Here is a 20384-nt window from a genome sequence, read left to right as displayed (position 1 = left end):
GGGAGTGCAGGGCCTAGGGTCTGGTTCTGTAGTCTCACTGTACAGTGCCCCCTGCTCTGACAGATGCTGTGTGTGTGTATAGGGGGCTGCTGGAAAATGAAGGCAAGAGCACACAAGCACAATGATCCCATGTCAGCCACCCAAGAATGAGTCATAGCCCCAACCAAGAAGGCGTGGGAAGCAGGCCCAGAGCAGTTGTCCACTATGCTGTATATTGCCCTCATCTCATACTGCTGTCTGGTAGGAACTGTCATCCAAGAGTTCAGGTGTGCGCCAGCCTAATCCAGCCAATCAGGAGGCTTGGCAGGGATGAACAGTACTGGTGGTGCTCAGTTGAGGCATGCCCTTGACAAGACTGGTTGACTCTGCAAGCAGCCTACACTCACCGTCCCTTCCCAGCATCCCCCGGGCCACATTGTTACCGGCCATGGGGTATTTGTGGATCTGAGGATCACAGGAAACAAGTTTAGGCTTCTGCCACTGAAACTGCTGCAAAAGGTCAAGCTGCCAGCTGCTATAGCCCCACTACACATGCCCCTGGCCAAGCCTTCAGTCCATCATTTAGAACTCAGTTCACATAACAGCTCACACACACCTTCAGTCCTCAAGGGCACATCACTGGATGACACAGGCCCTACCTTACTCACCTGGCAGGCACTGGAACGGGAAGGTGATGAAGTCACATGGTTGGGGGGTCAGGGAGGGGAGTAAGAAAGCAGTGGGTTTTACTCAAACCACTCTACACAGTGGTAGGTCCTGACTTCTGAGAAACCAAGACATACACTTGGCTCTGCCACCTGGGACGGGTCCTTGTGTTGTGTTCTGTTCTCATCCTGGATCCAACAGACTGGGGAGTGCTAGCAGAATACACAAGACCAGAGTGCCGGGCAACAAGTTGGTTTTAATGGCATTAACATCCAGGTCACATCAGTTCTTGGCAACTCTAGGAGTGAGGGACTGCTGCCTTGCTGAGCTGGGCTCTGGCCCTCCAGTCTGCTCTGCGGCCTCTGAGAACTCACCACCCGGCCTGGCCACTTCCTGACCCCCCAACCCACTGTGAAATACATGGCAATTGCACTGATTGACATAGATCCCCCTGGTGTCCCGGCCTCCCAGCGCACCCTGGCCTGGCAGAGTCGATGAGGCTTTGGCGTCCGCTCAAGGTGGTCCAGGGCTGCTTCTAGGAATAGTGTGATAAGTTTTTTACAGACTGGGGATCTGGAAGAATTTTTTCTGTTCTAAGAGACTCTTGTCTCTCATGGCTTCTCAGGACTACTGGAAGTTGGGCCTGGATGACGCTGTGTTGGTTGTTCTATTTGTAAGGAATGTATAAGGCATTTTGGTAAGTTGAAGTTTCCACAGAGACTCAGACAGAGGTGCCTTCCTTTGAGCTGCCTTCCTCCTGCAAACAAAACAAGACACTTGAGGGGAAGGACTGGCAGGAGCCAAGGCACAGCCACTCACCCTACACCAGGCCCTGTGCTCCCCTCCAGGCGCTTGAGAAAGCAACCTCTAGTAATGATCCACAGCTCTCTCTGGGCTTGGTTCCCACCCATTCCATCCTCTGTCCCCAAGAGTTCAGGCGTGTGGGTGGGCATGTCTGGTCCTACAGGCAGGGGGCTGGGCTTGAGGAAAGGCCCCTGCAGAATGAGGAATAGGCTGGCCATGAAGACCTCTTGCTGAGGAACTATGTTGCTGAGGGTACGGGAGCCTGCATGCTAATGCCCATGTTCTCACATTAGTCTCCATCTCCATCTCCACTCCAGTTGTTTCCCTCTCTTGGCCTACTTCCCAAAGCTCCTAAACACCATATCTGGTCTCTACTAGCAGCTGACTCGTGCCCACCCTGCAGAGCACAGGGCACACTCCACCATGGGCCAAACCGCAGGCAGCAAACATGCAGACTCACTGTCTTGTCTAACTGTTCCTGCAGCTTTTTCACTGTGTCCTTCTCTGTTGCCAGTTGCTCCTGGGTCGTCTTCAGAAGCTCCTGCAGTTTGGTGGCAGCTCGCCCCAGGTCACTGGTTAACTTCTTCTCTTTTTCTAGTCTCTCCTGGGAGGATTGAAGAGGATCAGTAAGTAGACCCCCGTTAGCTGTGTAAATGGGGCCCCCACACCCAGTATCTTCCCTCCAGGCACACAAGGAAGAGGTCTTCTGCTCTCTCAGACACATTGTCAGCTGGAAGGAACAAAAGAATTTCCTGGGCTGACTACCTGTGCCCTATTTTGCCTACCCGTGCTGCCAAGACAACTTCCTGGCTTGGCCCAACCAAAACAGTTTGCTCTGCCATGTAACAACTCACTCCCACTGGCTGCCAATGAGGAAAGTCAGTGCCTGGGCTAGGAATGGCTTTCTATTAACTGCCCCCCATCCAAGGCTAAGAGTGACAACAATCTTGAGTAGATGCCCCAGGTTCATCCTCTACCTTCAGCTGTGTGACCTCTTCTGTTCCTGAAGACTCCAGGGGGCCAGCGGCTCGGAGCTTCTCCAGTTCTTCTTGTAACCGACACGCAGTGGCCTGAGCCTGGTCAAACAGTGGAGGGACTGGGTGAGACACCCTACAAATGGACCCGCTGTTGAGCCCAGCTGAGGCCTGCCTAGGCACTGGGGCATCATCCCAAGTCTGATGAGGGGAACAACCCATGCCAGACCCTACACAGACGAGCCAGGAGCCTGACCACAGCATGCTGACTACCCAGGAGGTGCCTTCGTTAGATGTCTCCACCCTATATGCCCACCTGCCCAGGACCCTACTGCCACCCCTAGTTCCAGAATGGCAGCATGTCACAGACCACAGGTTAACTTCTAGCCTCTCCTGTAGTTAACAAGAGGATTAGTGCACGTGCCGGGGGGTGGGGGGTGGGGTGGGAGCAGATATGACCCACAAACTCTGTGGAGATTGAGCCTGAAAGGTGATGGGCTGAGGGCCACTGGGTAGAGCCTGACCTCCTCAAACTCGGCTGTGAGCTGCTGCCTCCGCGTCTGCTCGTTCTCCAAGATGGCTTCTGTCTGTTCCAGCTGTGTGTTCAGCTGTGTGGAGACACCATAAACATCTTGGGAATCGAGTATTCTCTTTGGTCCTTAAGGACTGAAACAAAAGGCCCCACCTTCTAGCTACTTTCTAGGGTTCCCTCTTCCCCCATCACCCCAATAGGTTGTTCCCAATTCTCTTCCTTTGGGGAGACAGTGCTTCAGCCCTAGTATAGAAGCTGGTAGGTTGGAAAGATGCCAAGGGGACCTTAGTGACCTTAGAGGCTTGTAACAAGACTCCAAGACAAGAAAGATGCTTCAGAGCACAAGGCAGCCCCAGGTCCCCCTGCCTTCTGGCAATAACTCTTGGCAGCTATTCCTTGCTCTAAACTCTGTACAACAGTTGTCCTGCTAATAGATGTCCCAGCAAGGACTTTAAAAGAAGGAGAGTCCCCTTCTGTGGCTGCAGATGCAACCCAAGGCTGCTCCCTCAGCTCAGCAGGCAGACTTCAAATCGCAGACACCTTCATTCTGTTAGAGCCCGTCCCTCCCCCTCCCCCACTGCCTCTGCTTGATCACCTGCCCTTCTCTCTGCATCTTTCTCAGCCCTGGGTAGGCCAAGTAGGTGGCCAAGTAGGTGGAGAGGGTAGCAGTAGGGCCAGAAGAGCCACACAGCTCCACCTAGGGCAGTTAGTAACAGCCTAAGTACCAGCTCACCACCCTAACCTTCATGGAGTCCTGCTCAGCTGGGGGAACTTCTGAGGGGATAGCCGGGGACCCAGCCATGCCACCATCCTCTACGTGGCTCTTCATCTCACTCAACTGCTGCCTGACCTGAAACAGGGAGGGGCAGGTTTGTGCAAATACACGGCAGATGCAGGAGGCCCCATACACACATCCCCGCCCACTCAGGACTACAGCTGCTCTCAATTACCAAGGCCCCTACAGGTGACCTATGCCTGAGTCCTCATCCCTGCAGAGAGGGGCAGGACAAGAGCCACAATCTGACACAACTCAGGCCTTGACATCAAGCCTCTGGCTGGCCACACCTATGTGCTTCACTTCAAGGTGAAGTGCAAGAGGATTCTTAAAAGCAAAGGGGTCCCACATAGGGGCTGAGATGCTGCTGCCTGCACCCCGAGTTCTCCTTAAAAAATGTGGTCTCAGAGCACTCTGGGGTCTAGAAAAAAAAAAAAAGACAGTATTTTTGGCTAATATCCTCCTATCCCCCCTCAGTTCTACTGCTAGGGCAAGTGACACATAAAGTGGCCCAGAGGTCCTCAGATCATGAGATGCCCATTTGACCGGCAGCAAGGCCACCATGGGAGCTTTAGAAAGGTTATAAGAAACAAACACTCCATGAGACATGGCTTCCGGTTCCATTCAACAGGCAGGGTGCTCAGGGCCACCCTAATAGCTCCCAAAAGTCCAACAGCACAAGAACCTCTGTTCTGTATGCACCCCCCCTAAGCTGCACCCTCTTCCTGGCCTTCATCCAGGCCTGGCACCCATTGGCTGACAGAAGTAGCCTGAATTCCAGACTGAAAAACATGCTAGCCCATTACACCAGACAGGTTTCCTAAAAGCCAGTACATAATAACTCAAAGTCTTCTAATTTCTAAATGTTGACAATTACCTCACAGTTAATTTTTTGTTGTTTTCTTTTTGCCAATCCCGGGGCCTGAACTCAGGGCCTGGGTGCTGTACCTGAGCTTTTGTGCTCAAAGCTCTCTACCACTTAAGCGACACAGCTCCACTTCCAGCTTTTCAGCTGGCTTCAAACTGCAGTCCTCCGATCTCAGCCTTCTGAGTAGCTAGGGCTGCAGGCATGAGCCACCAGAACCTAGCAACCTCAGCATTTTAAAAAGCCTATCCAAATCCAAGAGAACACTGCAGTGGCTGGGTAGACTGCTGCATGCAGTCCTGCTCCAACAGGTGTAAGTCTCTATAAATGAGTGGCTGAACAGGCCAAGCAGTTAGGGCCTGGGATCAGACACCAGGTGGAAAACCAGGCAGGCCAAGCAGGCCTCAAGCCATCTGCACAGCAGGATCTTCATCAGTGAGCAGGGCTTCATCTCTGCACCCAGTGCCTGACCGTAGGCTAGTGTGGCACAGGCCCACAAGCCTGGGGTAGAACTTAAGGGTCTGAGCCATTACTGAGCTAAGGAAAACCCACAGAAAGCAAGGACTTTCCAAGAGCCACAGGGCAATGAGTGGCCAGGCCAAGAAGGATCTTTAGGCTTTTTGGTGCTAGGGGTCACCACATTCCCAATATTCATAGGAGATGAGATGGGTTTGTAAGGTATGACTACTCCCACAGCTCTTCCCACTGCTCTGTGCAAGAGACCAGGCTGCCAGAAGACAGGAAATAAAGATGGAGCACTCTGGAACTACAGCCACAGACCAGCTCAGAATTTTGGGCAAACGTGCAAAAAATCCCATTAGTCGGTCATACATAGCCTAATGTGTGTAACTAGAATCTTTGAGTGGATGTTGGAACAACCAGCAACTTCATCTCTCACACAACCCCACATTACACTCCAACGCTGGGACACCAAGTCACCTACCAGAGCGAGCTCACTGCTTTGTTTCTGGGCTTCACTTTTGGCTGCATCCAACTGAGATTGAGATTCTAATAAAAGTTGCCTCAACTTGGGTGGAAAACAGCCAGGTAGGTGGTTGGTGAAAAAGGAGAGAAGAAAAGAAAATCAGTTCCAGCGAGTCTGCAGCTAAACATAAGCTTGAACATGTTTTCACCTCATATAGTGATGATTACACAAGCAGGCAGAGCTTCCTCTAGCCACCGTTTTCCCTGTGAAGACTACGTATACCCATGTCAGTCCTTCCGAAATACCTGTGCATTAGCTCTCATTAGCAAAAGGCCACAAGTTTGAGATTAAGGCAGGATAGGAAGCACTGCATTTATGCTTTCTGCTCTTGAATGGTTAGAAGACAGGGACAGATTTAAATCCATTTCCTCCCAGAAATAGGATCAGCAAGCCAGGCTGCGTCCCCTGCTGAGGGGCGACCAAGAATGTAAAGAGTTGCTCCTGTCCTACTCTTGTGGAGCTGCCCTTTGGAACCCTGCTGAGATAGGTCGGTCCAATGAGGTGTCTGCAGGACTCTAAGTAAAAAGCCTGAAAACAGACTTTATGGCTCACACTGGCAAGTCAGTGTCCTTTAAAGAGCCACTACCCTGGGGAAGATCCAGTTCCACTGGGCAGGGGCCTTATGGTGCAAGGACAAGAGTCCCTGGAGCAGGTGGACTTACCCCTGCCACTTCCTTGGCATAGTTCTGGCACTCGGCGCTGGCAGCTGCCATGTGTTTCTCCAGCTCTGCCTCCAGTAGTGAGGTATGCTCCCGCACCTGGATGAAAAAGCATGCATGTGTCCATACAAATGCACACGCGCACACACACATACACACATTAGTAGAGAGGCACTAACAATAGGGAGTACAGTGACAAGCCTCAAGACTGGCTGGCCCAGGATAAGTAATAAATGCCTCTGGGGCACTCAGCTTCTGAATAACCCAAGAACAACAACAACAAATCCCTGACAAGAGATCCCCTTACTGAAGATGGCACCTAAACTTTGGGACTGCTGGGTCCTGCTATGTCCTCAAACCTGAGGAGTTATAGAGAGAGCAGCTCCTAAGTGTACTTGTGAGAATAGGTACCAGAGATGAAAGTAACCCCTCTGAACTTCACTTTGACAATAAATTAAAAAAAAGATCGACAAGGTGGGAAGAAAAAGAATAGGCACCAGAGATACCCTCTGCAAGGCCAGGGCACACTACACTGCAGTGTCTGGAAGAGCAGCAGTTTCCCTCAAAACAGCCTGCTTCTGAAGACCACTGGCCAGGGCTAGGCAGCTCTGCATAGGCTCACAATGTTTCAGGCCACTGAGGTGGCAATGCTACATTCAGGGAAAACAGGACAAGATCCTTGCTCTGGAGAAAACAGCTTTTCTTCAGACATGGTCTACAAGAGGAAAAAATGACTCAAGTGGTCTTAGTAATGTATTTCCTTTTTTTTTTGGTCAGTTGTAGGGCTTGAACTCAGGACCTGGGTGCTGTCCTTGAGCCTCTTTGTGCTCAAGGCTAGTGCTCTACCACTGGAGCCACAGTCCCACTTCCAGCTTTTGAGTGGTTAGCTGGAGATAAGAGTCTCAAGAAGACTTCTCTGCCCAGGTTGGCTTCAAACCGCAATCCTCAGATCTCAGCCTCCTGAATAGTTAGGATTACAGGTGTGAGCCACTGGCACTCGGCATAATGTTATTTTCAAAGAGGCTCACAGACAAGAGAAAGCAGCTCTCACATAGCCCCCACATACCTGATCTGAGCTTTCCAGTTCTCCTTTTAGCTTCTCTACAATGTCTTCGAGATGTTTCACTGTGCCCCGTGACTGCCAACCAAGGGAAAGGCCTTGTCAGACATGAGAATCTGGGGGATCATCTTGAGAACACTCCCAGCTCAAGGAGCTGTGGATACCTAACCCCTCTGGACAGAGCCAGGCACCTTGGCAGCCTCTTCCAACAGACTGGAGAAGTTTCCTAGTGACCAATGAGCTATCAGTGTATAAATGTGACTTATAGGACATCCCACCCCCAAAAGCCAACCATGGTACCCAAGACCTTTAGGTGACAGATGATCTGTCCACCAACCACTTGGCTTCTCTGTGTCCCACAGCAACACTCCTGCTGCCAGCCCTGGGGCAGTATGAGCATCATACCTTCTGGAGCTCCTCCTCTGCAGCACCCACTTTGGCTTTCCACACCTGCTCCTCCTCCTCCACACTCTTCTGCAGGTCTTTGAGCATGCCCTCCTAGGGGGTGGAGGAGCATACAGATGGTCCCTCTCCTCAGAAGCTCCATGCTCATACATTGCCATCTTCCCGCCCTGTAGGTCCTGTGGTGACCTGCTGGCATCTCCCTGCTCTGACTGAGAAGCTGGCCAGTGTGCAAGTGCTAAATGCAGAGCCATGCTGGGAAAGGAGTGTGACCCACATGAAGCCATTAGGACTTCCTTCACTATAGGACTTTTCCACAAAAGCTGACCTCAAGGGAAGCCCAAAGCTTACCTTGGTCTGACTCATGGCTGCTTGTCCCATCATTCCTTGTTATATATAACTAGACTCTCTTCAGTGTTAGCTACCAGTCCAAACCTTCAACTTAGCCTTCTCTTTAGCTCAGAAATAATAAAGATTGAAGAGCTTTATCCATCCCTTTACCATCTAGCCAAAGAAATGGGGGCCTAGACAGGGACGCCATTTGCCCCAACTACCCAGAGTTAGTAAGCTTTGCTGAGACTCCTCACTATCTGCTGCTGTATAGGCCCTAGAGCTCTCCTCTGAGACAGCCCCTGGAGAAGCCCAGCCACAGAGCTCACAAATCCCTGTCCCAGAATGCTGACCGTCTCTGCCAAGATGGTGCGGTACTGGTCACACTCAGCTTGCAGGGTGCTCTGGGTCTCCTCCGCTTCCCTCAGCTTGGAGGCCAGGTCCTGAGGGCAGAGAAGGGCATGTTGTCTGGTTAGTCTTTTCTCAGCTATCTGCTAAAACAACTGTGGGTACTCTCCTAGGAAAAGGAGAGCTTGCTAACAGGAGCTACTCTGCTGGAGGCCCCTGACTAGCAGCCTCTTTTACCGAGGTGGGTTCTGTGGCAGCCGATGGCTTCTTCAACAGCTCAGAGCCCTTCTCCTTGAGCTCCTGCAGCCACTCGCCATAGTTCTGGAAGGAATGACAGTGATCACAGTGGGGCTTGAGTTCTCCCTCGGGGAAGTGGGATCCTTGGGAGCCACTCTGCCTCCTACCTGGTGTGCTGAGATGGAGAGCTCTGGGAGCAGAGCCAGCAAGGCCTCCTTGGTCTGGGCCTCAGTCAGACATAGCTGCTTTTCTGATTCCTCCTGAAGGGGTGAGGGAGAAGAAGAGGGCGGCATTTACCGCTACCCTTGGAAGGGCTCTTCAGGGGGAAGAACAGGAACCAAAGCAGAAGCCAGTCTGGTAGGGTAGGGTATGCAGGGTTGGTCTTAGTCCCTAGGGTAAGTGCCAGTTGCCTTATACCTCCCACCTAGAACTTAGGCTCCAGAAGCTCTTTCTGTCTGTCCAAGCCAGCCAACAGGGGCCACATGTAGGGACCAAGCAGGTGGGTGGGGCTAGGACAGGGAGCAGGGCAGAAGATGCCTTCAATATTTTGAAAGCAGGCGATAATAGGTGAGGGTTGTAAAGGCAGAGAGGCAGAGCAGCCACTCTGGTTACAGCCGCTGCCAAATGGGACCAGCAGCCGGGAAGGCTCCTCTTCCAGCCACCTTGGAGGCAGGGAGGGCCAAATATCCACTTGGCAGAAGAAAACAGGAACCAGGGAACACTGCGCTGAGCCCCGAGCATCCCTTGTGGATTTATGAGACTATCTGAGACCAGGGCTGTCTTTTTGCAGTTGACACTTTTTCTAGGGTTTGCTAAGCCAATCAAGTGCTACTAATCGATGTCAGTCTGAGGATGGCCAGGGCTCTAACCTTGGCCTGGGTCAGGGAACGTAGTTTCTCCTCACAGGCCTTCTCAGACGAGGCCAGTGCCTCCATCGCCTTCCAGTTCTTCTCTCGAAGGTCCTGGGTGGGGAGAAGGAGGAAAGGTCAATGGCCACACTGACCCAATTGCAGACAGGGCCCCCTATATACTTCCTCATCTGGGATCAGCCACAGCAGGACCCAGGACCTCTAGTCAGAAACAAGAAGATGTCTTTTCCTTGCTCTGCGTACATGGGGCCTCTCCTGGGCAGCACTCGACATCTTTGTGTGTGAGGAGCTACAGCCTGATGTGGGACTTTTCAGGTTCTGGGACAGCTACTAAGGGAGGAAGGAGAGCCAGGCTCTATCCTCAGAGGAAAGAGGTTCCCAACACTGAACAGCAAGCACTGACTCCCAACTGGCTCTGGCCTGGCCTGCCCCTGGGAAGCTTCTGCCTCTGCAGGGGAGCAGCCAGCAAGCCCTGTTTGTGTCACAGGACAGGTGGAGAGGATGGGCCAAGGCCCCTTCAGCATCCCCAGAAAAGAACAGTGTCACCTGTCCAGCTCCTCCAGGCCCTTCTCTGGCCTGAGCCTATTCCCACATGCTTAGAGTAACCACATGCCCTAGGCCAGGCCAACTAGCACCCTGTGTCCCCCAGGAATAGTACCATGCTCCGAGGCATGATACAAGCTGCCCCAATGACAATGTGCACTGGAACTGCTGGCGGTCTGCAGGAGAGGGAAGAGGCTGGAGGCGGGAGGGGTGCCCACAGCAAGCAAGGCTGGAAGGGAAGGGTATGGCAGCCAAGCCGAGCCCTCTTCTTATCTGATAATCTGGGGCAGGCTCCACAGCAGGGTCCTTGTTGGTCTCCTCAGGATCTTCTCTGGCAGCCTCACTCTGCTTCTACCCTACTCTCCCCACCCCAGCCATGTCACTCACATTGTTCTTCCCTTTCTGCTGTTCCACGGCCTCCTTGAGCTCAGCGGCCTCCTTCTCCAGACACAACACCTGGGACTCCAGCTCCTTGAGTCTGGGGGATACAGTAAGGTCATAGCCATGGCTCTATTTCAAAGTAACTCCTTCATCTGCCCAGGGCACCAAGCCCTGCCTGAGATTCCATGCTGGCAAGGAGCTCGTCTTCACCACAGCTATAACCTGTCCCAGGCTCTGCTTCTTAGGAAGAACTGACCGAACTGAAGACTCATTGTGTCATCTCACCCACGGGGACCCTGGGCACCACTGCTCTTGGATGATCCCAGCATGCTATCAACATCTAATTCTGAAATCCAAATGCTCCTCTCCTGGAATCTGAGGACTTAGCCCAAACACCTCCAACCCCCACCCCCCACTGCAAAATTGTGGGATTAGTGAGGTGTTAGTCCCATTTAGACTAGCCTACTGGGATTTGTCTACCCTCACCATCCAGCAATGAGGGGTTGATGCTGCTATAAAAATTGGGACAAGTTTCCAATGGACACACCCCCTCCTGCATTCAGATTTAGAAGACAGATAGAAAGAAGTCCAGAGATGTCTGAAACCTAAAATCCAGAAGTAGCCAATGGTGGCTTGAATGAACAATTCTAACAGTCACCCAGATCCAGGAAGAAGACTCACAGAGGGGAGCTGCCACTAGCTGGGGGAAGGAAGGCTCTGCTTCTATTGCTAGCCAGATGGGGACCTGATGTCCTTGTTTCTCCTGGGAATCCATGGTCAAAGCCTTTTTGAAAACTACCTTTCTAGTACACACTAGTTGACCATAATGTCAGGCCCGACTAAGCAAGGTGGCCATCCTTACCATCTTCATAATGTACTCCAGGCTGGCACAGCTTGTGTGGCTGTGTGTGCCTGGCACAGCAAGTATATAAGTGTGTGCATGCACACGTGCACACACTTTTGAACTCATGACCTACATGCTGTACCTGGGCTTTTTTGCTCAAGCTTAGCATTGTACCACTTGAGCTCCAGGTTTACTTCCCACTTTTTGGTGGCTAAATGGAGGTAAGAATCTCATGGACATTCCTACTCAGTCTGGCTTTGAACTGTGATCCTCAGATTTCAGTCTATTGAGTAGCTATGATACAGGAGTGAACCACTGGCACCCAGTAAGCTTCATATTTTTATCCTGAATTCAGTGGCCCTGATAGAAAACCCTAGCTGACTTCTTGGATTGGTTTTGGGCCCACAGTACCTTGACCCCACCCTCAAAGCTCTGCTGGTAGAACCCCTCAGATTTCCCTCAAATCAAGAGTCTCCTCCAGCAAGGCACCTCCAGAGTGTACAACCCCAGAGTGTGTCCAGAATAAGACCTGAAGGAGCCTATGTGTCAGTGGCAAGAACACACTTGACAGTCTACACCCCACCAGGAGTCTCTCCCAAGTTATAGAACTGGCATCAATCATCTACTCTTCTCTATCAGAACAGGGTGGTCTAGCCTAGGCAACTTGCAGATAAACAGAAAAGGAAATAAACCAGTTTCTGCCAGATATTTTTGCATGACGCAAAAAAATTAAAATCTATCCTATTTGCAATGTAAACTAATTATCCTAGTAATCTGTCCTATAGTGCAAGAATCTCATCTTTGCTCTTTGAGGCAGGGTCTATGTGGGTCAGAATTTTTGATCCTCCTACCTTGGCCTCCCAACATGCCCAGTTTCAAAGTCTAATCTTAAAATACAAGAGAAAAATAAAAATCAGTAAATAAATTCAGCCTCTCTTCCTTCATAAATATGAGCATCCACGCTTTCTGGGAAAGGAAGAGAGTCCTGGTTTCCTCCTCTGGTCTCCAAACCACAGAGCCCTCTGGCTGCTAGAGGATACAAGCTATAGTCTGAGGAGAAAAATTTGCTGAGAAGCACCAGAACAAGGAACCTTGTTGGTTGATAGCCCAGAACACAACCAAAAATGAGCAGGGATGAAGAATAGAAGATATCCTCTCCACCTCTCTCCAACATGGCTGCTTTGAGGACACGCAGCTGAGACACGTGTCATGAGCTTGTGAGCATCTACCTCAGAGGTAATGATCACAAGGACTCTGTACTCCAGAGCCACCCCACCCAGGTGTCAAGCTCTGTTGCTAAGGCAACAGCAAACTAATAGTCTCTGGACAGGGCCTGGTGATGGGACTGTTGACAATGATGAAAAACAAGGTCTAGTCAGTAGTGAAGTCAACTCATAAACAAGGGAAAACAGCCTTGTAGCATGATCAAGTCAGTTCTAAACTGTTCCAACATCCCAAACATGGGTGGCAGCAGAAAGCCTTGATCATATCTATTTCCAATTTGATTTACTGACCTCAGTCCCTAAAATCCCTCACTTTGGAAATACAGAGGAAGCTTTTGGCCAGCTAATCCTTCCCCAGTGGGAAAGATGAACAGTAGTAGCAGGACATCTGGTCCTGTTGAGGCACCACTCACCCTCCACACAAATGAGTTTGGGTTCTTGAAACTGAGCACAGAGCTTATTGTGGTTTGGATGTTCTTTTCCCCTCAATGGTTTAGCATCTTAGAAGATCAGGTCCCCATTGTGGTAACATTAAAAAGTGGTAGAGTCAGGCCCTGGTGGCTCATGCCTGTAATCCTAGCTACTCAGGAGGTCGAGGTCTACGAAATGCAGTTCAAATCCAGACCAGGTAGGAAAGTCCGCGAGACTCTCCACTTAACCACCAAAGAGCTGGAAATAGGGCTGTGGCTCAAGTTGTAGAAGCAAGTTGCCTTGAGCAAAAAAAAAGCTAAGATACAGTGCCTAGGCCCTGAGTTCAAGCCCCAGTATCGGCACACACATAGTAAGAAGAAATGGTGGGGGCCGGCAGGAATCAGTGGGGGCATTGTTCTGAGGAGGAAATAATGTTGTTTTTCTGTCTGTCATGTGATCTCTCCATTCTTGTATACACCATCAGGCCATCCACCATGAGGATCTCATCAGAAGCTAAATACATGGGACATTCTGACTTTGGACATTCTGCCTCTAAATCTCCCCCCCAGCCCCTGAAAATCCAGCTAAAGAAATTCTGTGAAATAGTGATGGAAAACTGGCTGCATCCTTCCCCCAATCCAGACCTGTCCTCTTCTCCAAGTCACCAGAGAGACAGAGGAAGAGGACAGGGGCTTCTGAAAGGTTATCTTCCTCCAGGGAACTCAAGCAGCCAGATCAACGTCCCAGCTCACAGAGGCCCGTGGTCACACATTGATGAGGCTAAACGTAGGCAGGAGCCCTGCCATCCCTCAGCTCTCCACCTTGCCAGCTTACCGGGTCTGCTGCTGGTCGGCCTCAGCTTGGATGGCCTGGAACGAGACACAGAAATCTCCTTGGTTTCCATGAGGCTCACTTGTGCAGCTAGCTACTCGTCAGGGCAAGAGGCCCTTTGCCCAGTGGAGTCCTCCCTCCCCTCCTGTCAGCCTGGAAAGGGGCTGACCTGGGTATCCTGGGCTTGTCCTGCCTCTAGCAGGGCTTCGATGGACCGGATCCTCTCTGTGAGTTGTGAATTCTCTGCCCTGGCTTCCTTGAGTTGCCCATGGAGATCACTCAGTTCCTCACACTTGCTCTTCACTTCCCCCTCAGAGGACTGTAATTTGCTGTGCAGCTCTGTTGCAAAAGTGAAGCAAGAGAGAAGTCAGAGCCTGGGGTGGACATTTCAAACTGCTGCCCCTCTCCTTAGGCACATGCAGGACACTAAGGGCTACCCTTCGGCCTTCTCTATGTGCTTGCAGGTTTTAGAACCCCTTCTTATCAGTGGATCTTCTTGTGAGTATTGAGGGAAGTATAAGCAAAGTCATATTCTGGAAATAGCACTTTTGAGGGTCCTTAGGTAAAATGAAATACCAACAGACCCCTTGATAAGAAAATGATGGAGATCTATAGTGGATATATTCTGAAGCTTTTAAAGATTCATTCTCTAGCTCATCCTGCATCAGATTCAGCTGAGACCAAGAGTAGGGGCAAGTTGCCAGAGACGCTATTAAAGCAACTATGTAGACCCCAACCAACCGAGCCTACCTAGGACCTGTCCTGGCCTTCTCTCACCAAATGTCCTCTTCCTCAATTAATCATAGATGTCCCACAGCTTTGCTTGTGGCCCTCCCCTAGGCCCAATCTTATTCATGACCCCAGGCTCTGCTGCCTGCCACTTCTAAATGAAGCTGTATCCAAGCAACTCAATCAGCATTTCAACCTCCCAGGTGTCCTCACCCTGACCGCTGTTTTCTCTCACCCATTGCCACCTTTGCCAATTTGTCCCCATCACCATCTCGATAGCTTTCTGGACCAGGCATGCTGCTTGGGCCTGGACAATTGCAGAGCCTCATCCTTGCTCTCCATGGGCCACTCCTGCCCGTTGTCCATTCTCCACCCAGGATCACAGTGTCCAGAAGTGCAAGTGAGAAAGTGGGGCTGTTCTGTCCCTGGTCTCCAAACCTTCCTGCCACACTACTCCTCAAACAGGGGCAAGGTGAGCCCCTCCCCATCTGGCCCTATACTAATCACCAGCCCTCTCAATAGTTGATTCACTTCTCAAGAGCTCTGTGCTTGCTCCACAGTGGGGCTGGCCCTATCATCCTTCTCATCTAGGTTTAAACATCCCCTCTCCTACTTCAGAGAAGCCTCCCATGACTAAAGCCACACTTAGCCTTCTAGAGCAGAGACCAGCAACTGAGCCCATACGCTCTTCCTCTCCTTGCCTATTTTTATAAAGCTCCATTTAAACAGTCAGGAGGATCCATTCCACATTGTTTATTGCCACATTTGGTCACAGCAGCAGAGCTGAGGAACTTTAAAATAAACATGTGGCTCTGGAAGCCATGCCTACCATCCTTCCATAGATTATCTGTCCCTCCAGAGATTTAAGTCTTTGAGTGGAAAGCCTTGCTGTGATTCTGACCTTGTGGGAGGCTAGTCCAGTAGCCCACTGATTCTCACCAGCGCCATATGCCCTGTCCAGCTTTTGCAGACCATTCATAGCCCCATTTCACTTCCACTCCACACACACTGGAGGACAGTCTGCTACTGGCCTGTACCTAGGGAGGGACAATCCCAGCCTCTTCAACTATCCAAGGGATAGAGTTGGTCCACTATGCTGTGGTGCTGGCAGTAGGACAACAGTGAATAGACTCCCCTGGGTCCTTCCGGTAAATGGGACCACAGGGACATGATCCTCACCTGCCATCCGTTGCTGCTGCTCCTGGGCCTTTTCAGCATCTGCTCGAAGGCTGGCATGGCTGGTCTGTGTACGGCACAGCTCCTGGCTGACCTCATCTAGGCGCTTCTGCAGAGCCTCCTCACTCTCCTTATGTGATGCCTGAGGAGGAGGAGAGGAAACAGGGCTGTGAGGAAGGGAGGAGACTGGGCCTTCCTCAACTCTGAGGTTGAAGAGGACCAATTTCTTCACATGCCCTTCCTATTCCTACTAAATCTTTGTATGGTAGTCTTTGGTTTGGCTGTATGGTAGTCTGTCAAGAAAGATCTCCATTTCTGAATGCTCTCCAACTGCACAATTTGACTCCAGCCAGTGCCCCTTTGTTCATTTCCTATTTCTTTTGAGTGTTTTAATATTCTCAGGTGATTCAAAGTAAACTAGCAGTTTCCTCAAAAAGGTCCTTGATTGACTCCTTCCCCAGAAGTGTCAGTCTGGTGAGCCTCTTACCTGCAACAACATGCAACAATATACAAACAAGCAGGTACATGGTCACCATCACTTATATGGCAGTTCTCCTAGCTCTTTCACTTAAAGAAAAGGCAGAGAACATCCAGCCTGGGGGCCTAGGCCCTTGAAATCATGTGATCAGATTTTTTTTCTTGGGTGTAGGGGGTTACTGGAGAGTTGAACTCCAGGCTTCAAGCACTTGAGACAAATGCTCTACCACCTGAGCCACACCCCCAGTCCTCAAAAATCACTTGACAGTACATACATGATAGGACAGACACATATATGCTTCTTACATGCTTCTTGTTGGCTGCCCACAACCTGCCTGCCTGTACTGATAATTCTGTATGGCCTGTGAATGATGTTATAAGTATCCAAATGATCCTGGGTAAAAAATATTTTCCATTCCTGACTTCAAGATGCAGCCATATCAAACTGCCAATATTCCACCCTGTTTGAGCCATAAAAATGGCAATTTCATGGGGCTCAATCTGAATCTTGGAGACTTCTGCAGCAGTGTGGATAGGTCCCCCTCATGGGAAGAGCCACTAGATCTCTGATACACAGATGTGCATGTGGTTCCCTACCCAGTGGCAGGCAGACTGCTCTCTGTCTCTGGTGGCCCCAATTGATTTTTCCAGTGGACTTCTTAGTCCCTAAGTCCAGAATCCCCACACAATGAGCTCCAGGGAGGAAGTGCTTGTCAACCCATTTGAAGACTCATTTTCCAAAAGATCAGATCACTGACTGCAGAATTCACAAGTTTGTCTAAGGCAGGGCTAGGTGAGCAGGGCCAGCCAACAAATAACTGAGGCCTGAAGTGAGCCTCTGAGCCACACCTCCACTCCTTCAGCAAGCTGATGTCCCCACATCCCGGTTTTCATTCTCTTCAAGAGCAATGGATGTACAAGCTGGTGCTAAGCTAACTTCTATGAGAGCAGTCATCACAAGAGAGGTAGGTCTGGAGCCACTGAAGCCATTGCTAACAGTGTGTCCACTAGGACTGTGGATAAATATTCTGGGAAAACGGGACAGCTTTGGGGTAGACAGCGTTTTTCTCTGCAGTGGTTCTACTCAGTTCCCTATCGGAGGGAGGAAAGAAAGGAACAAATGCTAATAACTCTGCAATGGGAAGACCTGCTTCTCCTCTGTCCCAGAACCATAGAAGAGGCCTGCCTCTCTCTCTTGGCTTCCATACCCTTACAGCTCTGCCATCACCAAGAGGGATAGGAGAGACACTTGGCAACCAGAGAAAGCACCATTGGTTTCTCTTTCTTCAGCTTAGACTACATGGAGACTGCGTTGGACAATCACTAATTAGAACACTGGTTCTGACAATAAGGAAATAGATAGGAACTCAAACCTTAGAATCTTAAGTGGAAAGCACATGAACACGTTAGGACCTCAACTTTCTCACTACTGTCAATCTCATCGAACTATTTCAAAAGTTGGTCCCATACTGGGAACCTCTAGGAAAAACTCAAGATTTCTAAAACTGACTTTATCCACTGGAACAAGAAGCCAAGTCATGTGACTCTCAAAGAGAACTTTGTTATTTCCTCCACACAGGCCCACTAAGCCACCCAAAGGGCAGACAGGCCTTGTGCTGGAGCTGAGGAGGTGCTCCCTGATGCCAATGGTCTTATTGTTTTGTGTTTTTTGGTGAGTTGTTGTTGTTGTTTTTTGCCAGTTCTGGGGCTTGAACTCAGTGCCTGAGCATTGTCCCTGGCTTCTTTTTGCTCAAGGCTAGCACTCTACCACCTGAGTGCCACTTCCGGCTTTTTTCTATATATGTGGTGTTAAGGAATCAAACCCAGAGGGCTTCATGTAGTTGGCAAGCACTCTACCACTAGGCCATATTCCCAGCCCCCCTAATGGTCTTAGACCTAAGGTCAGCACAGGAAACCTCACCTACCTTGGTCCCTAGAGAGATGGCTTGAAGTGAAGATAAAGGAAGGATAGAATGAAAAGACCCCATTTTACTTCAGCTTGACAAGCTAAAGTAAAAGTACAGCCTGATTTGGATTTCCTGAATGTCCCTATAAAGTTCACATTTACCAAGCTTGTTTTCTGTGCAAGGCTCTGTTCTAGGTCTGAGTGTACCAGCATGGCTCATTCCCACAGCCACCCTATGGACAGGTACTAGTATGATGGTCAAGTGCAAACGGGAAGCAGGGCTCTCAGGTAATTGGCCTAGACCAAGTCAACATGCTTTGACATGGGCTGTGGGGGCATCAGAAATCATAGGGCTGATTGGCAGCAAGGCCCCTGGCTGAGGAAAGCATACTGGATGTTGCTTGGTATACTTTAAGGATAGTCTCCCTCTCTCTGAAGGAGAATAGGCAACCTCTGGGGGACATAGCTTTGAGGCTACAGTGTCGAGCTGGCAGTGGTGGCCAAATGTAAGTCGGAGTTAGATTCAGAGGGTACAAATCCTGCCTTTGCCATGTCCTGGCTATGTAAATTTAGGGAAGTTGTTTGCCCTCCCTATTCCATATAGGTAAGCTGCAAGTGCCACTTCCCTTAGAGGGTTACAAGATATTACCTGAGTTAATGCTTGGAAAATACTCATAATGATGATCAACACATAGAAAGTACCCACTGGGTACTAACTAGGCTAAGATTGCCTCAGCACTACTTTCATCTCCAGCCATCAGAGATGACTCTGCTCAGGCAGGCAGGCTTAGAAAGCAGCCCATAGGGTTACTGGGGTGACCACCACACTGACTCACCTGTAGCTGCAGGACTTGCTTCTCAAAGGTGGCTGCTTTGGCTTCCAGAGCCTTTCGTTGCTGCTCCTCTTGGCGCGAGGCCTCGGATTTCTCTACCAGCTCCTTGCTGACCTTGCTGAGTTCCTGCCGGAGCTTAGCCAACTCAGCATTCTGCCTGTAAGATAATCATCAGCCCTGACTGATAGACAGAAGAGGGTGGCAAGGCCCAGCTGCCTGTGCCTCCCTCAGAGACACCTGCTCTTTTGTAAGTATTCAGGTCTTGGAACTGTTACCAAATCCTCTTTTGTACTATAGGAGCTATATTGTCAAAGGTGTTTTGCTAGCAGTATAGATCAGAGAAAGCAAAAGCAGAATATATAAGAAACGACTGGAAGTGGATGCTGGTGGCTCATCCCTGTAATCCCAGCTACTTAGGATAATTGTGATTCAAAGCCAGTCCAGGCAGAAACTCTGCAAGACTCCATCTCTAATTAACTATCAAACAGGTGGGCTGGAGGCATGGGCTCAAGTGGTAGAACACCAGTAGAGCAAACAAGATGAACAAGCATAAAGCTCCAAGTGCAAACTCTGGAGTTAGCACAAAGAAGAACCCCACCACTGGAAACATAGGTAAAAGGCAAGTTGCTCTTTTCACACAGCAGAGGCAAAGCTTACCACACCAAGATTCAGGTGACCTGAGAGAAAGAGTGGGATGGGCTTAGAGATGGGGGCTGGGAACTCATCCCAGTGCTGTGCATTCCCCACTAAGCAGGGCTTCCAGACTAAAAGCAAGGCAGCAGCTGCTACCTTGGCTGGACAAGTTTCTGGGTTTTAGAGCTTTCTCTAGTACAAAGGCCACAGCAGATTCTGCATGACAAAGGAGGCCAGACATTCCTCAGACCCTGTCACCCTCTGCCATGGCTTCGAAGGAAATGGTAGTGACAAACCTCCAACCTCCAGCCGCTGAGCATCAGGGAGGAGATAAAGACAAGTTAAGTATATGCACATACAGAGAGGACCTCAACAGAAGGGATGGCCTGGAGAGGGTGGCTATCACACCTAGGAAAACAGTGAGCCCAGCTCTCCTTCACTGTCCAGCTCTGGTACTGAGGCGTTCTCATGCAACATCTGGTCATAAGATGAGGTGTCAGGGATCAGCCAGTCCTCTTGGTGAGAGCAGATGCTCTCAGAATAAGGGCTCTAGCAGGGCATTTTAGGCCAAGAGGCAGTAAAGAGATGGGTATCAACTGTCACTGCAGTGTAGTTCCTGAGGACAGGCTTGCTGAGACTGCAACACTGGGACTGGAAAGCAAAGGCCAGGAGGACAGTCTGAACACTGGAAGCAAAGAGCTGTTCTCCAGAGCTGGTGTGCTGGCTAGGAACTCTCCAGCATTCAGCTGGCGGGAAATAAGAGTAGGAACTCTGCTACAGGAGCCTGGGTAGTGGAAAACAGTAGGGTATAATGGGAGACTGTGCACCCAATGGAAGATTGGGACCACAGCAAGTCCCTAGATCACCATCATACTTCCGTTCTAGACAAACTGCTTGCTATTGCTACTCTGG

At 50.3% G+C, this 20384-nt stretch overlaps 1 protein-coding gene across 6 annotated transcripts in view; it reads right to left on the bottom strand.

Annotated features, from left to right (window-relative positions):
- Nucleotides 1–881: 881 nt before the first annotated feature.
- Nucleotides 882–20384, bottom strand: part of Rrbp1 (ribosome binding protein 1) — a 68742-nt gene continuing 49239 nt past the window's right edge. For 3 of the 6 annotated variants that reach the window (XM_048348753.1, XM_048348757.1, XM_048348758.1), the window contains 18 exons: nt 18843–18996; nt 15627–15765; nt 13888–14057; nt 13722–13756; nt 10416–10506; nt 9486–9578; nt 8784–8876; nt 8617–8700; nt 8385–8474; nt 7705–7797; nt 7306–7377; nt 6243–6338; nt 5539–5622; nt 3698–3805; nt 2948–3031; nt 2427–2525; nt 1910–2053; nt 882–1402 (listed from right to left, as the gene is read on the bottom strand). In XM_048348753.1, coding sequence (XP_048204710.1) covers nt 1367–1402; nt 1910–2053; nt 2427–2525; nt 2948–3031; nt 3698–3805; nt 5539–5622; nt 6243–6338; nt 7306–7377; nt 7705–7797; nt 8385–8474; nt 8617–8700; nt 8784–8876; nt 9486–9578; nt 10416–10506; nt 13722–13756; nt 13888–14057; nt 15627–15765; nt 18843–18996 — 1765 coding nt within the window. In that variant the 3' untranslated portion in view covers nt 882–1366. The remainder of the gene's footprint in view (nt 1403–1909; nt 2054–2426; nt 2526–2947; nt 3032–3697; nt 3806–5538; nt 5623–6242; nt 6339–7305; nt 7378–7704; nt 7798–8384; nt 8475–8616; nt 8701–8783; nt 8877–9485; nt 9579–10415; nt 10507–13721; nt 13757–13887; nt 14058–15626; nt 15766–18842; nt 18997–20384) is intronic. The other 3 variants (XM_048348754.1, XM_048348755.1, XM_048348756.1) reach the window with 3 other exon arrangements.

This window comes from Perognathus longimembris, chromosome 6, assembly GCF_023159225.1.
Source record: "Perognathus longimembris pacificus isolate PPM17 chromosome 6, ASM2315922v1, whole genome shotgun sequence".
Taxonomy (NCBI): Eukaryota; Metazoa; Chordata; class Mammalia; order Rodentia; family Heteromyidae; genus Perognathus; species Perognathus longimembris.
This window is presented reverse-complemented; position numbering and strand designations above follow the sequence as displayed.